Source organism: Bos indicus, chromosome 16 (genome assembly GCF_029378745.1).
Source record: "Bos indicus isolate NIAB-ARS_2022 breed Sahiwal x Tharparkar chromosome 16, NIAB-ARS_B.indTharparkar_mat_pri_1.0, whole genome shotgun sequence".
Lineage (NCBI taxonomy): Eukaryota > Metazoa > Chordata > Mammalia > Artiodactyla > Bovidae > Bos > Bos indicus.
In genome coordinates, this window is record NC_091775.1 from 21,023,120 (window position 1) to 21,039,725 (window position 16,606).

The 16,606-nt window shown below is 38.5% G+C and overlaps 1 protein-coding gene across 8 annotated transcripts in view; it reads right to left on the bottom strand.

Moving 5' to 3' along the window:
* ESRRG (estrogen related receptor gamma) overlaps positions 1-16,606 on the bottom strand; it is a 703,351-nt gene that overhangs the window by 221,742 nt on the left and 465,003 nt on the right. The window contains exon 1 of one of the 8 annotated variants that reach the window (XM_070767939.1): positions 14,548-15,817. The exons of the other annotated variants lie outside the window; for them this stretch is intronic. Within the exon in view, the coding sequence (XP_070624040.1) occupies positions 14,548-14,552 (5 nt within the window). The 5' untranslated portion in view covers positions 14,553-15,817. Of the gene's footprint in view, positions 1-14,547; positions 15,818-16,606 lie in introns of those variants that run through there. 8 annotated transcript variants of the gene reach the window in all.

Sequence of the window (16,606 nt, forward strand, 5' to 3'; positions counted from 1 at the left end):
CTCACAAAGCTGAAGGCTGTGTGCTGAGGTCACAGCCAGCACATAAGTAAGGTTATCTGCTTATTTACCTGCACTGCTGTATCAAATATGCTGTCAAATTTAAGCTAGACTGTCTACTAAAATATCAGCCGCAAAAAACCCAAATAATGATGGCTGAAGGATGGCATGTGATTGGTTGACTATACTGAGCACAGGGTGGTTGTTACCGTAGTCCTTTTATTAAATATGAAAGTCAAAGATTTATGTTATGGGTGATGAGGGCAAGAATGCTGTAAAAGGGAGAAAATATGGCAACAGTATGCTGTACATCACCAATGGGATAATTATTTATCTAAAAAGTTGGCATTCTTAGACTTCCAACATGCAGTGTATGAAATTCATATATTCAAAGGAGACATCATAATAACCTGCCGGCTGGTGGTGATGGATATGTTTTTAATCCAAATGACCACAATCTTCAGCCTGCCTGTCATGGAGGGCCAGGGAAAAATGGAATTTTCCTTTCATAACTCTTGATGTTGAAAGAGGAAAAACCTGGAAGCATGATAAGTGGCTCATTCCAATGGACAAATGGACATGGTGCTGAGAGAATGAGCGTGAATAAAAGTCATTGTTCCTGAACGAATGCCATTTTCACTTGTTACACCAAGAAAATGGAGCAAAGGGTGGTGTCTGCCTCCTTCCTTCCTGGAAAGTGCAAGTTCAAACGGCAACGAAAGCTGGAAAATCTTCAACATGGTGTGGATTCATTTACAATTTACCTCTTGCTGGAGAAAGTCGGGGGCAGGCTGGGATAATATTTGTCTATTAACTAAAACTTATTGTACAAACACAGCAAGAAGAGTTGATGCTGGAGTGCTTTATTGACTCGAAAGCCTCGCCTATGGATTTCCTCCTTTGAGGTTTAGAGGAATTCCTATTTCTCATTTACAGGCTATCAGAAAAGGTATATGACCTGTATTTTTTAATTTATATAAATCCACTCAGTCAATCAGCCTGGGCTGAAATTTAATGGATGTATCAGTCATTGTTGGTGCAGGGAGAGAGCAGGCATCAGCATCCACCGTTCCATCTCTCTTCTTACATTACCTCCGCCCTCCTTTTTCACTTTTTTAACCTCCCCAGCTCAGATGTCTCCCCTAACTTCAAGCAAGGAATCTTTCAAAGCTGTTGTTTTTAAAGGGAGAAATCCAAGTAAATATAAACGGATGGAAATACAGGAAGATCTTTCGGCTAATTTGGTTTTTAAAAATCTTCGTTTCTCCCATCCATGAGATGCCAATTTTATTACATATTCAGCAAATTTACAGGAACAAGATGTTCCCCTGACAAATTAATCACTTTCCAAGCATTTTATCATATAAATAAAATATCACCACAGGAGAGTAAAATCATCAGCTCAACCAGTTGGTTTAACCCTTCCTTAGGAAACTGGGCTGAAACAGATTAAGGACCACCTCCGAGACACACAGACACACACACACTCCTTCACTTACTCTTAAAACCATGAGTTCGGCAATCAGACTACTCATAACAAGGCTTTCAGGGACTTGGAACTTCAGAAGCCAGATTACAATGTTTAAAAGAGAGATACCTATACCTCTGGTTTTTAAAAATTTTTTTGCTGCACTGCATGGCATATGACATCTTTAGTTCCCCAGCCAAGATTGAATCCATGACTCCTGCATTGCAAACCCTGAGTCTTAACCACTAGACCCCCCTTAACCACAGGGGACCGGAAGTTCACTCCCCTCTCTTGCTTTTTAAAAGATAGGAGAAACTGAAGAGAAAAGGATCTCTACTATGCTAGAATTTATCTTTTCTTTTTCATAGTTTTATTTCGACATTTCTCCTAAATAATCATTATTAAATACTATGTTTTTATAGACCTATTCTTACCCTACCATTCTAGGCAGGGAAGAAAAAATGCAAGGTGCTAGGTTTCTGTCTTTACTTAGCTTTCCCCTCTGCTAATTTCAGAAAGTGAATCCAGCAATTATAAGTAGTAGGGAATTGATAAGGAGTTCACACGTGCAGGAGAAATAGCTTCAATTCAAGCTTCCCTGACTAATCCTTATTATGACTCATTTCGACTTCAGAATTTGTCGGTTGAGGTAAGAAGCTAATTTGGCTTTGAGAAGTGAAATCTCAGTTTTGTACTTTCCTTCCAGTGCTTCTAACAACCCATTATTAAGAGCAGAGTAGGAGGGGGCATGAAATATTTATTGAGTGCCCACTTTCATCAGGCATTTTTTTTTTTTTTTTTGCATGCTATTTTATTAGATCATTAAACTTAACATACTTTAAGTAAGAGCATAAATTTCTTTGGCTTCCAAACCCACAGTCTGTACCACTGTATATCTTACATCGGAAAATAAAATGCACTATTTTAAAACTTATACCCAATACGATTCTCAAACTCTGACCCTGAGACGAACAGCAGGACACTCGGCAGATCTTGGCAGGAAAGTTGCCCTGGCAGATTTCTCTTAACTGTTTCGTTGCTCTATGTGCACGCATGCTGCTCCTTCTGTTTGCACGCATCAGAAGACCTGTCTCCTTTCTTGCCATGGGTTCTCTTGCAACAAATACAACCAAGTTTAATCTAGAGAAATCTGGCATCATGACTGGGCCAGGTGTGAGACACCAAGGAAAGGTGACCAGGCCATGCTGACTGTCTTCAGTGCTTACATAAATATTAATACCATTCTATTAATGAGCCCTGTTTGGGGAAACCCTAAATGGTCACCTTACCTCCCTACTTATGAGCCCATAAAAATACTGGTAATTTATGTTACATCCTTCTTCTTCCCTATGAATTGCATAATGAAGTTCTTTATGCGAGGCTATTAAGAAGCAACTTGGATGCTACTACTTGCTACTTATCCCATATAATTAATAATATCATAACTGCTATTGAGGGCACTGTTTAAAACAGCTAGGCTTCTCAAGTAGTATCAGTGGTAAAGAACCCACCTGCCATGGCAGGAGAAACAAAAGATGCAGGTTTGATCCCTGGGTCTGGAAGATTCAGTGGAGTAGGAAATGACACCCCACTCCAGTATTCTTGCCTGGAAAACTCCACAGGCAGAGGAACCTGGTGGGATACGGTCCACGGGATCACAAAGAATGAGGCATGACTGACAGAGTACAGAACACAGCCTTCCATAAATATAACTGATTTGACTAAACTTTCAATAGCAAATTTCAGGAATAATCATTAAAATGAGATTTGCTTTTGAAACAAATGTGTTATACAAAGGCTTTTAGTAACATTTATTTATTTTGGTTCTAATTAAATCATTATACTCATCAGTTGACTACATAACTATAAAGTCAGCATTCTTAAAAAGAAAGTAATAAAACTAATTAATTTCTTTCTGGGTTGTTCCTTGATAAATTATGAAATCTCTCTTTTACATTTCCTGACAAATACTTGGGCACATAGTTTTCTTTAATAGTTGATGTTCATGTCTTTGAATAACACCCTTCAATGAAAATGCCAATCAAATAAAAATAAAATTAACATTTAGATTATGGATTTTCTGGTCCTATGAGAGAAGATGAAAGAATGAATCTGTAAAATGCTAAAAAGAGATGTTTATAGCAAGCACATGTTCATTTACTAAGCTTCCATTGCCATTTTGTGGAAATAAACATACTTAAAACTCTAAATTCTTCCTGTCAAAACAAATGAGTTTGAGCAAGCTCTGGGAGACGGTGAAGGCCAGGGAAGCCTGGTGTGCTGCAGTCCATGGGGTTGCAAAGAGTTGGACATGACTGAGTGACTGAACAACAACAAAACTCTGAACTCTTCCTGTCAAAACAAATATACTTTTTATCATGATCCCTCAGACGGTAAAGAGTCTGCCAGCAATGTGCGAGACCTGGGTTCGATCCCTGGGTCAGGAAGATCCCCTGGAGTAGGAAATGGCAAGCCACTCCAGTATTCTTGCCTGGAGAATCCCATGCATGGAGGAGGCTGGTAGGCTATTCCGTCCATGGGGTCGCAAAGAGTCGGACATGACTGAGCAACTTCACTTTAAGATAAAGTAAGTTACAACATAACCCAGGCAAAGTTGACACAAGCACGTGATCTGATGAATCATATGCATGTAAATTACTTGAAAATGATATAAAACTGGTCCTGTTCCGATTAGATCAGAGGTGTTCTAACACCCTAACCTCAGAAAACAAAAGGGGATAATAAAACAACGTTCAGGAAGACCCATGCCTGCAAGTCTTCAATAAGAACAAAATTTAAAAACAAAAAGCCAGTCAAAGTGAATAAAAGTAATTAAGACAATGGGTAAAAAGCTTGTGTTCTTGTATAGGTATATTTAAAAACTTTTTCTAAAATACTTCTTGACTTCGTACATTGTGTGTGTGCTTAGCCACTCAGTCGTGTCCAACTCTTTGCGACCCCATGGAACCCACTAGGCTCCTCTGTCCATGGGGATTTCAGGCAAGAAGACTAGAGTGGGTTGCCATTTCCTTCTCCAAGGGATCTTCCTGACCTAGAAATCAAACTTGGGTGTCTTGCACCTCCTGCATTGGCAGACAGATTCTCTTACCACTGAGCCACCTGGGAAGCCCCTGACTTTGTATATTGATGGAGCCTAAAATATCTATAAAGTCTTCCCTAAAGTTGTCAATTAGACGCTGAGTCAACTCCTGCTCTTGTAGTTAAACCATCACTATTTCCATGCACATGTTACTTCTAATTAATTCATGTCTCTCAACATTGTCCTTTGCCTGTCAAAAGAGTAAGCATTCAATCATCAGCCAACAGTATCCAAGTGCCTTCAGGAGGAATAGATTTGTTTTCCAGGAAAAGATAATATATGAAAAGTCACTAATTCTGAGAAAATATCTTTTGTGGGGGTTTTATTTTTGCAATGGTATGCAGCAAAGCTAGGGATGGGGCTGTGTTGTTCAACGTGAGGCTTGGGGGTGGTGGGCAGAGAGAGCTGGGATGTCAGAGGAAGGAGAAAGATCACAAACCAGGTGTGGTCTAGTGCTCCTGAATTTTAACTTAATGCCTTTAAATTTTATGGAGTTACTTGGCTTATGACAAACAGCTCATTTTATTTGGCACTGGAAAATGGTTTCAAAGGCAGAAAAAAAGGAATCATCTCAAATATTTTTTTAGAAAGTAACTGGTTAGAAAGATATTTCCTCGAAATAAAAAGTATTTTACTTGAGCAACTATGAAGCAGGTTGCTGCTTATATTTTAAATTAGCAGAATGGTTCCTTTTCATGCCTGTTTTGCTCCAGATAGATGTTGCTTATTTAAGTGAAGGCTAGAGCTTGACTGGCTCAAAAAAGCAAGACCATTAAATTTACTTTGCAACTGAACTGAGTCAAGTGGGATGGAGTAGAGGAACACTAAAGAGTCTAGTCTATTCTAGAACATAAGCACCAATTGCTTTTCTGGACAGATAGAATTGGGGGAACTATTCACAAACACATTTTCTTTTTAATGGCTCTATCATAAGTTTGTCCATTAAAACATAAAAAGGTTAGATGTAATACATAACACTATCCATATATCTGTAAGAACCTACACAGTAAAAATAAGGGGGATGCATAAAAAATCATAAACTTAAATGAAGCACCTACCCTCACCCCAAAATTATATTTTATGATTTTCAGGAAAGAAGAAAGGAACAGTTTGTTTCAACCCTGGATATTACCGATGCCATTCATAGTTCTGGACTTTCATTTAGAATCATTTTCATTCAGACTAGATCTTCCTAGATTTCAATGACAATGTCAGGCCTGTAGAGCCTATCTTGTGAGATACCAGGAAGTCTTTTAAAACCATTATGTTTAAACTTTCCTTATTTTAGTATAAATGATTTCGTTAACTCCAGTTTACCATTTCTTTAAGTATTTTGTTTTTGCACTCATCAGGTAATTCCTACAACATGCCTTTCTAGGTGGTTTATTGAGACCCCAAACACACAGTCCTATACAGATTTCTATGGTTAAAGCTTTCATTTCATATTTAGTTTATATTAATGGACATGCTGAATTCAGTTACAGGGTTTTGTATGTAGCAATTACCCAAAAGATTTTTGACTGGCCACCTATACAAATAAAATTAACATCAATCTTTTTCTAACTGTTTTTACCTAGTAGAAAAACAAAACAAAATACGTATAAATCACGATTCACTAAAAAGTCGAATGTTTTATTCCCCACCTCCCCCTCCCCCACCACACACAAAAATCATCAGTTTCAGAAAGGACAGAGTTGTTTTATTTCTGCCAAAGCTGTGCCTAAAAATATTACATTTCATCAGTTTCACTTATCTTGAAAAGTCCCCAAAGGTTCCCTACCTGAAGCTGGCCATATTTTCAGTGCAAAATAGGCTGAGCTCTGCTATCTAAATCTAGATAAAACTCCTGGGTTTGTAATCTGCACAAAGATCTATACATCTAAATCTCTATGCAAATCAAATGCTTTCCTGCATTCGTGTGAACATTCCAAAGCACCCAGGGCTCAGGGAGCAGGAGGAGGTTCTTACAGATTCTTCCCGGAGCCCTTCTTCTCCTTTCCTTCTATTTATTTATACTAGCTCCCTAAATAATTCACACTGCCTGCTTTTCAGCCCGAATGTGCCTCAGAAGAGGCCTACAATGAGCGATTGCAGTCACCAGATGGACTCGTGAATGCAGCAGGTGGGGCAGATGGCAAGGCGCCCTGTCTGATGCTGCTTGCTTCGGCATGGGCTGCCTTTCTTTCCAGGTACATTATCATCATCCGAACACTGAGTGGTGTGTAGTTTGGGGGTGGGGTGGAAGTGGGGCGCTGGCAAATCTCTGACATGCATTCCTAGAGGAATCATCAATTACCAGCTGCCCTCTTCCTCCCTGCCCCCCACCTCCAGCAACCCTGGATATTTTTACGCTGTTGCTTTGTGAGAGGGTCTGTTAAGACTATGGTGAAGGTTTCGCGATGGACTTTGGCACTAGGGATAAAGAAGGATGCCTGCGTTTTAAAATTCCACCTCGGCTTCATAGCAAGTGAAGAAGAGAGGATTCAAGGGGATGGACACCGGAAAAGTCAGGGAAACTATAAGGGAGAAATGTATTCTCATAGATACTTTGCCAAAAAAAAAACACAAATGAAGGGAAAAGGTAGGTGAGATGACTCAGCTCCTGTCTGTCATGCCTTTGCATAAAGGTAAGCTGCCCTCTGCATCTATCCAGTGGAGATCAAAACTGTATCTTTATAGCTTTTCAGTGTTGCAGAAAATATTAGCTGTGCCCAAGTTGAGACAGTTCTGTGTCTCATATTTCTTTAAGAGTCATTTCCAAAAAGTGCAGTATTTCCCTTTCAAAGTTTGTAATTCTATAGTCCTATAGAAAACTGCAATGCCTATCACTTGAAATTGGAAATTTGCAGTCTCATGGTGCCAAGCTATCATGAGACAATCACTCAGTAACATGGAGTATAAATTTTAATTGAGCATAAACACTTGACACAAATTCTCCCGAGATATTTCTGGCATATTCAGATTGGCAATGGTACTATGACACCATGATTTTAATCCTTCTATAAACTTAACTGATGCCAATATAAATCTTATTACCTAACTTCACTAATCATCTAATTATTAACATCTAAAAATGTGAAAGAGAATCATTTTAATGATCTGAAGCAAACCAAGCTGTATCTTCCCAAAAATAAATAAATAAAACACTTTAATAAAATGCATTCACTGAAGGGAGACTGTAAAGACAGAAAACTGCTTTGAATTCCATCTTTGAGTCCTGGGGCAAATTGAAATCCCAGGCTTTGGGGAACAGCGATGGGCAGTTTTGCAAGACTGCTGGACAAAGACAATAGCTGTGAGATTATCTCAAGATTAAGGGCAAGGTTTCCTTATAAAAATTACCTTTCAATAGTCATTTACTTTGATTAGAATGAATTTACTAACTCAGACTTTGCCCTCACAGTCCAACTACACAAATCTAGCGTTCAAATGCATCCTCTTTGCTTTTCCTATGACCAGGTAAATGTATTCTTACCTGATCTTTTAAAGACTTTATCCTCCTCTCATTTCCAGTCTAAGAAACAAACCATACACGAGTCATTTAGAGTATTTTAAGATGTAATGGCAGCTTTGGTGATCAAAGCTTCAAAGGCTTCACAAGGAAGCAGTCTGGACCAGACTTGACTGCTCCAAGACCCCAATCACACTTTCGCAATATTTAGGACTGAAATGTACCATTTCTGATTTGTGTTCTTGAGGGCTAACTTCTTAACGGCTTTACAGGGCCCAAATCAGAAAATCAGAATGGATGTTTCAATTCACTTAGGTTTTATGTAAAATCCCTGCTACCTAAATTCCTGAAATCATTTTCTGAAGATTGACCCAAGCATAAGTTGAAACATGTTTTTTTTTTTTTTTTTTAATGTACTCAAGATGACTTTATATTTTTATTACTTATTTCAGGAACTTTGTGCCCCAGATAGGATCTATACATGGTCAAATATTTTGGAATGAATGATCAAGAAAACGCAGTTTAATGCACTAAATTGATTAGTGATTGTAAAAATTGCAAAGGAATGAATGTAATCTTTTTTGATGCAATAAGAGAAGCTACTGTAAGCAATCAATTGGACACCAGAGAGTTGGCTATAAAAAATACACTTCAAAAATCAATTTTAAACTGGTATTTTCTAACCTTGATTTTATTAACTCTCCTTAAGCTATTTGTCCATAACCTAATTAATGTACATAACCAAAGGTACTTAATAATACTAAACAGAAGGAAATGGACATTTTTTAGAAAGACATTAAAAGGCAGATGGTAATAAATTAAAATGTAAAGATAATAACTGTAAAATTAATTTTTAGAATTATACATTTTATAGTGATTTGAATGTCTGTTCAGACTTCCACAATTAAACTGGCAGGCCAGATTATTTCTAAAATAAAAGTAGTAGCAAAGTCTCAGCTAAAAAATAACTGCTATTAAAAAAATTAAAAGGTAGTAAGTATAAGCAAAGAGCGATAAAATGAGTGGGTCATTACAATTTAAGCATTGGATGTAAGAGAAAATACAGGTAATGTATGGTATAAGATGCTGCTGAAAGTGAATGATAACTAAAATTTTGATTTCTGACACTGCAAAATTATTCTTTTAGTAAAGTCTATATGATACTCTAAAACAGATGCACCTTATATAAACACCTGTATTTGAATATACTTTTGGAGTATCAGAAATCAGTGTCATGCTATTATATACACATGCAAAAATTTCTACATTTGCTTTGCCCGTGTTTAAAAAGTTAGTACATATGTGTGTCTGTATTTGTGTATGTGTGTGTGTATGTAACACAATTTCTCTGATTTATTTCCTTATTTCAGATGCCTTTCTAGATGTGAATAAGTCTTAGAGTTTCAAAGTACAAGTTAGTTGAAACCTAACAGAGAAAAATAGATATCCAAATTTTATCCTGATACACAGTATATACAAGAATTAGCATAATTTAAACAGAAACATATATTTATATGCCACCTTTCTCTTTCCCAAACAAAATATGGACAAAGTCCCTCAGATGACATAAATTCAGTGCAATGCCCAATTTGTTAAACTCATGCAGTCCCCTATATTAACTATGACTTTTTTTATTTTTAACTATGACCTTTCTTGGTCAGTTTTATTGTTCCTAGGCAGGTAGCACTGATTGGGGAAAAAAATGAAGGGAGAGTGGTTATGATCTCTAATGAAATTACTTATTTATTTGTGGTCTACCTGCCTAGGGGAAAATAGACACTGAGTCATGTAATTAACACAAAAAGAATCTTAGAAGAAACCAACCAACCAACCATATTCTTAAGAGGCAGGAAATACAACGATCAAATAACTAGCAACTTAAAATTTGAGGTAAAGACAGTATCTTTGCAATATTCACCTGTAATCCTGGTTCAAGATTTACCCAGACCACTTTTGCTCTGTTTGGTTTTTCCTCTTGCTGAATATCTGAGAAGAATTTTCAAGTTTTGAGTGTAGAGTTTAAAAAAGAGAGAATGAGCAAATGATCTCTAGCATGCATTCTGGGAACCTCCACAGAACTATTTGCATAGCCCTTGAACACTGTTTAGTAAACAAGGAGTGGACAGGACCAGAGTGGCTTCTCTCTTCGAGTCCTGCTGTCCTTTTTCAAAGCAAGGCAGGGGTTCTGTTTTTAGTACACACTTTGGTTCAGCGTTAATCCTGTTTTATGTTGTTCACACCTGCTGCTGACTAGCAGCCTGCTGATGGGCTGAGGCTCACGCTGCTCAGAGAAATCCCACTCAACTGAGAGGCCGGACAAAAGCTACTGGACGGAGCTGGAAACAAAGCCTGACCAGGGTCCTGAATACATGAGAAGCGGACCCCACAAAATCTCTCCTCTCATTTGCAAATAAAGTCTCCGATGTCCCAAATTTGCCACCCAACAGTAAATGCAACCAAATGCTCTTTTTTTTTTGAAAGCCTAAACCCCATTGGTCTGTCTATAGTCCTCAGTGTTTTCATGTCTTTTGGTAAAATGAATGCCAATATATGCAAAAAAAAGAAAAAAAGCTTGCAAGAATCAGGTGTACATGACAGCCACCCTCTATGTCCTTACCAAAAGAATCTGTACCTGAAACAAACCGATTATTCACTTAAAAATATCCTATTGCTCACCTCTCTATTCATGGAATTTTATATCCCAAAATGAACAGATAGAAAATACATATTCTGCCATCCGTGGCCACCGGCTGACCAGGACAGTGACTTGTATGCTAAGACGGTTCTCCCCCACCCCCCAGCCTGCACTGCATGTGCCTAATAGCAAACATCAAAAGGAATGACTTCTTTTTTGATCTTAGTACCAGCGATAAATCAAATTCAGTGCCACAGACAGAGGGGAAATGCACTACTAAAGGAAAACTCCAAGGCTGACAGTGGGACCAGTCGGAGGCATTCGCTCAATCAAGTTTCAGTAAACGATGCCCACCCTCCCTCTCTCTGGAAACAAGATGTAAGCTGTCATGTGCTTACCCAGAGCGAGAAAAACTTACCCAGTCCTGACGTGACCCTAAGTCAAGATGCACTTTCTGCTGACATTTCCAGCGGTGGTCCCAGAGCCCCTCCCACCCACCGAAAGACAGAGTCAATTTCCTTCCTATCTGGGAGTCGGATTCTGCCCGCAGGTGGGCACAGAGAGCTCCTACCGGCCGGCACAGTGCAGCCCCGAGATGAGCCGCACATCTGGGGGTCGGGGGGGGTGGTGTCAAATAAAGACTCTGGGATCATTTTATTACATCTCCCGAAGCACCTTTCCTGCCTGCCATAGCCAATAAAGCCCCATGGGCTCCACTGCCAGCACTCAGGGAGCCACACGTCTGCCTAACCCACAGCAGTGCATAGATTTAATGGAGCACAGTTTTAATACTTCTCTGGGGGGGACGCATGCAAAGCGCTAACTAGCAAACTAAGGTTCTATTAATGAATGGATGTACAGGTGCCATACTGGAGATGCTGGCAGCTTCTTCCCAGTTTGCTTTCCAACTATCTGCCCCGAGCAACGTGCTCTTTGGGGGCAGTCAGTCCTCGAGCCTAGCTCCTCTGTTGGCGCCATACTCTTCCTCGGCAGTTGAGAAATGTACAGGGATGCTCGGAATCAGAGACGCTACCACAGGTGAGAAGCCAGGTGAAGGCACACTGTTTCCGTCTGTGTAAAACAGTGTTCTTAGGAACTCTCTACTGGTATTAAAGAAAAAAAAAAGTTGTCGAAAAAACGATACTCTACTTGCCGTAACTGCAGACAGAATTCATGTGTTTTTCATCATCAGACACAGCCCATTCGAACACTGAAAACATAGTTGTCACTTTCAATTTGTTTATGGGATATGAACAGCATAGGAGTAAATTCAATTATTATGTGGAATCACACAAAATTGCTGATATTTGACCTAGAAAAATGGCCATTTCATACGGCTCAACCTAATTTAATTAGAATCCTATTATCTTACGTTCATGCAAAAAAGCCTTAAGTTTGATTGGGAAATTTCATAACTTTCCTTCTTGTTTTCCCTCAGAAAGCTACCTCTATTTTTGGTTTTTAATCACTATCAAAAGTGAGATTTTATCGAAGTATATTTCAAGACTTGAGCCTATTAAGATTTGGGGTACACAAGCCTTAGCCATCAAAATTTCACTGGAAATCAAGTTTTGCTCATTAGTCCACCCACTCATTCCATAGAGTGTTTCCTGTAAGGCTTGGCCTTGTGAGAAGCAACTTGGCAACCCCATAAAACAAAAGAGCAAAAGCTTCATCCCAAGGGCCAAGAGGACAGAACGATGGAAAAAGATGGACAAGTCTCAGCTTTGACGTTCTGAACTAAAGGACTTGAATCACAGGTGATTTTCTTCTCCCCCAGTGGCTTTGTAAGTTTGCTCAAGACAGAAAGACTTCAGCGGATATCAGCAGCAGCGGCGGCTCTCAGGTCAGGTGATATTTAGCGTTTTGCATGTAGTATTGGCGATGTGATGAATACCCTCAGATAAGAAGGGGAAGAGGAGCTGCCACGAGCAATTGATCACAGTGTACTACCTGCCTCCGCCTCCAGCGCTGCTCCTAAGTTGGCCCACTCCTGAAGAAAGTGAGGCCACCTTCGTTGGAGGATAGCGCTTTCCTCGGGCACAAGTTTTTATTTCAGTTTGAATCTTACCCCCATTGCATTGCCAGTGATGCATTTTTATGTTTACAATTGACATCTTCGTCAAAGAACGAAACCTCTGAGCAACGGCTCAAAAGCATGAAGGTTGCCTGCAGTTAAGTACTTATTTTACACCTAAACGGAGCCCAGTTGTTTTGAGTTAAAATTTAATAAACCTTAAACGGATGACCTTTCTTGCACAGAAAGGCCCAGGGTTACAAAAAAGAAACGAACTTTCCAATGAAATATATTTTAAGGATCTAGTGCTGAACAAAGGGCTAGTTAAAGCTGAATGCTTTGTCAATTTATCAGCTTGTGAACATTCTGTTCCTGAATTCCCCACTGCTCCTGGATGTATGGAACGGTGGTGCCTTGCTTAATCGAATACTATTGATTCGAGTGTGTCACAGTGATCTCATTGAGAGTAATCAATAGTAATCCAAAATCAATCAATCTGGCTCTTGCACTATCATTTATCAAATCTGAATACGCCAAATTATTTGTAGGCGTCAAATTACAAAGAAGAGAAGGGGGGAAAACCGGGGAAGTTAATGGTTTATATTGAAGAGCAAGACCAATGTCTTTGTGTTTTTTTTTTTTTTTCCCTTTAAAATGGACAACTACTTGGCCAAATGCATTTATCTTCTCATTAACGTATCCTAAATTTATAATGAATCTCATTCCATTCTTGGGAAAGAATAAGACTTCTTGTACAGGAGTGAGCTGGTTCAGCATAATCTTTAGAAACTTAAAGATGCCCCAGCTTGCGGAGATCACACCAGCATTTTCCAAGTCTGAGTAGCTACGTTTCAAATGCCTGTCATCCATCTGCTGGTAAAAAGGAGACGGGACTGGCACAGGACAAAACTGCATCTCTGAGGATCAAAAATGATGGCTAATGGAATCAGAGTGGAAAAAGGAAGAGTTAATTTCTCCAGAGAATGTACACCTAGATGCACGTGCTTATCAAAGAAGCTGCTGTTGGCGCTGAGGGTTCCTTTATCAACACATTCACCTGTAATTTAGTCCAGGTAATAAATCCGTCTATTCATTACAGCACACACTCAAAAGCACTCCTACTATTTAACGTGAATGAAAAAAAGGCCCAGAGTGTCTAAAACATTTACTTTCGCTAATGCAAAAGTGTTGGCATTTTACTTCATTCGCGATAAGCTGGTGCCAGTGGAAGTGATTATTCTTTTCTTATTCAAAGCCTATCAGCATTTCGAAAAGCTCTCTCCATCTTATCAGGTGTATGAACAGCACAGTTACTGAAAACAGTTTGTACGGCTCCTCTCTCTTTCTGCCCAGCTATCTGATAAACCCCCAACTAACTAACTGTATTTACACACAATCAAACAGAAGTTGTATCTTCCACGCGCGGTCGCCACATTCCAGTTGGCCGTAGGTTTTTCTGCTGTGACATTAACTTAACCAAAATGTCAGTAGCGAGTACCCCAAACTGACAACAATCAAGAAAACACTATAAAAGCACTCAACTAGAATGCACGACAAACAGAGACAAAAGCAAAACAAATGCGAATAGTTGAAGGCAATCTCTTTGGAATTTGAGGGGGGGCGGGGGATAAAGTGTACCGTGTGTGCAAATCGGGATGAAAATCATGCACTTACCTTTGACCAAAGTAAATGATCTTTTAGCAAAACAGATCAATAGACAGACAGCAATTTTAAAAGAAAATACTGCTGACATGGAGGGGGTTCAGGAAAGTTTCTAAGAACTGAGCACATATTGCCCCCACATTTCAGTTTATCTCAATGTAGGGCAGAGAAGTTCTATAATGTAAGCAAAGTAAGACAATAGTATCACCGAACTTACCCCATAAACCGAAGACAAGATAGAAAGCAAGGCTGTCACATATGGTGACCACATTCTCAGGACAGATTTTCCAATCATTAAAACCCTCATAAATGCTCTAGACATTAAAGTTTTGTTCACTATAAGGAAATAGAAAAATACAAAAAATACAATTTGAGTGTTTAACCTCATCATTTTTCTCATTCTTCAGAATTAACCAACTGAACAGTCCCATATACAGCTACAAAAAAGAACCATCCTAGAGACTAAGCTAAGGAGATGATCCACTCTCCATTTCTACCTGGTTAAAAAATGCTTTCAGGAGTTCATGGTTCATACAAATCAAGAGACATCCCTAATCATTTCTGGGTAGTTCTTCGGAGCATGAAAGACAATAATGATATTTCTAGAACAGAAGAGAAATATGAAACTTATTTGAACAACTGAATAATAAATTCCTAACCCCATGAAAGAATCTCTGCCTGGGCTTCGGTGCATAAATGGTCCATTTGCTCCTCATCTCCTTTTGCTGAATGGCTAGGAGAGAACAGAAAAAGGCAGCCACATGCTCCCACCTGAGCCCAACTCCTGATTCTGTCTAGACTCCAAGAACAGAATGAGCCTTTCCTCAGATGGGGAGAGCAATAAGATGAATTAGCCAAGTGTGCAGTTGAGTACAATTCAGCTGATGGTTGCCTTTCCATCTGTGACACTATGATCCCAAGACTGGTGAGGCAGGTCTCATTTAAGTCTGTGGCTAAAAGGGGTGCTTCTGTCATTTCTTAGGGCCCAGGACCAACTGTATACAGACACTTTCTCATATATATTTTTTTCTTTCTTTGGCCATGAACTGTTGGTTATGGGTACAACAGTCCTCCCCAAAATATCTAATTTGTTTTAATAGATCAATGGCTGTAAAGAAAGCATTGATAGAGTATTTTTTCATTTAGGGAAAAATGAATACAATGTAACAAGGCAACTTAGATTTTTTGGAGAAGTTAAAGTGCCACGATAATTTGGATTATGGAGGGCAAAGAGCTATTGATTGAACAACCTCACATTTGAATTTTTCTCTTAAGTACCTTTGTCTCTATAATTTTTCATATGACTCACGATTTTTGCTCACTCTGAACACAATTTTAGATATTTTTTTCAAAGCAAAATAAATGTTTAAAACTACAGACTGTAATAACCTACTAACTGCCTTGAAAAGGACATCTTTTCATACATTTTAGCTCCCATTGTATTAAGAAACTAAATGTATTTATTTAATGAGTCCTTTGTTTAAATTCTCAGAAGCCATTGCAAATGAATAAAATCTTCCTCGAGTACATGAAAAAGGAAATCTCACATACAAAAATACAATTCTGATCATGGAGGAGAAAAAAAGAATTCAGTGTTCTTCTATTTTCTGTGCATAAGTTCTTGATTTACTTTTTTAAATTTCATTTTTTTAACCTATTGAAGAAGCAAGACAAACATGAAAGCACAAGATACCTTATTTTTTTTTCTTTCTCAGAAAATGTATGCAATATGCAACAAAAAAAGAAATGTCCCTTTAAAGTGGACTGACAAGGCTTTTGATTCTCCACTTGTTAAAGACTTTATATACATCACACGTAAGAGCAACTAAGATTCACTACTTTGGACCTTTTTTTTAAAAACAATGAACCCCATTATTATCCCTTTATTTCCAAGATAGTAAAAAGATTTGAACAAGCTTCAGTTACTCTTTTTCTTTTTTTGAACAAAACTCATTATTATCTATGCTTTCTGTAGTCCCACAGAGTTTTAAAGAGAAGTAAGCAAACAAGCTGGTTTTCATTGCAGTTCTACTAGCCATCAATCTCTGATACAATATGAGAATTTATTGGTTGCTTCCCTTTTATTTAGTACCATCTTAAGCAACTGTTTGCAGAGGTGTATGAGGAAGCAAAGTTAAATTGACACGTCTGTGATATGCCTGACAGCCCTTCGTATGCCTAGTATTAATTTGCTTTCTTTGGCTAGGTAAGTGCTGCCAAAGCATATTATATATAATGTGTACTTCCAATCAAAATGATGAAAAGTATATAAGCAA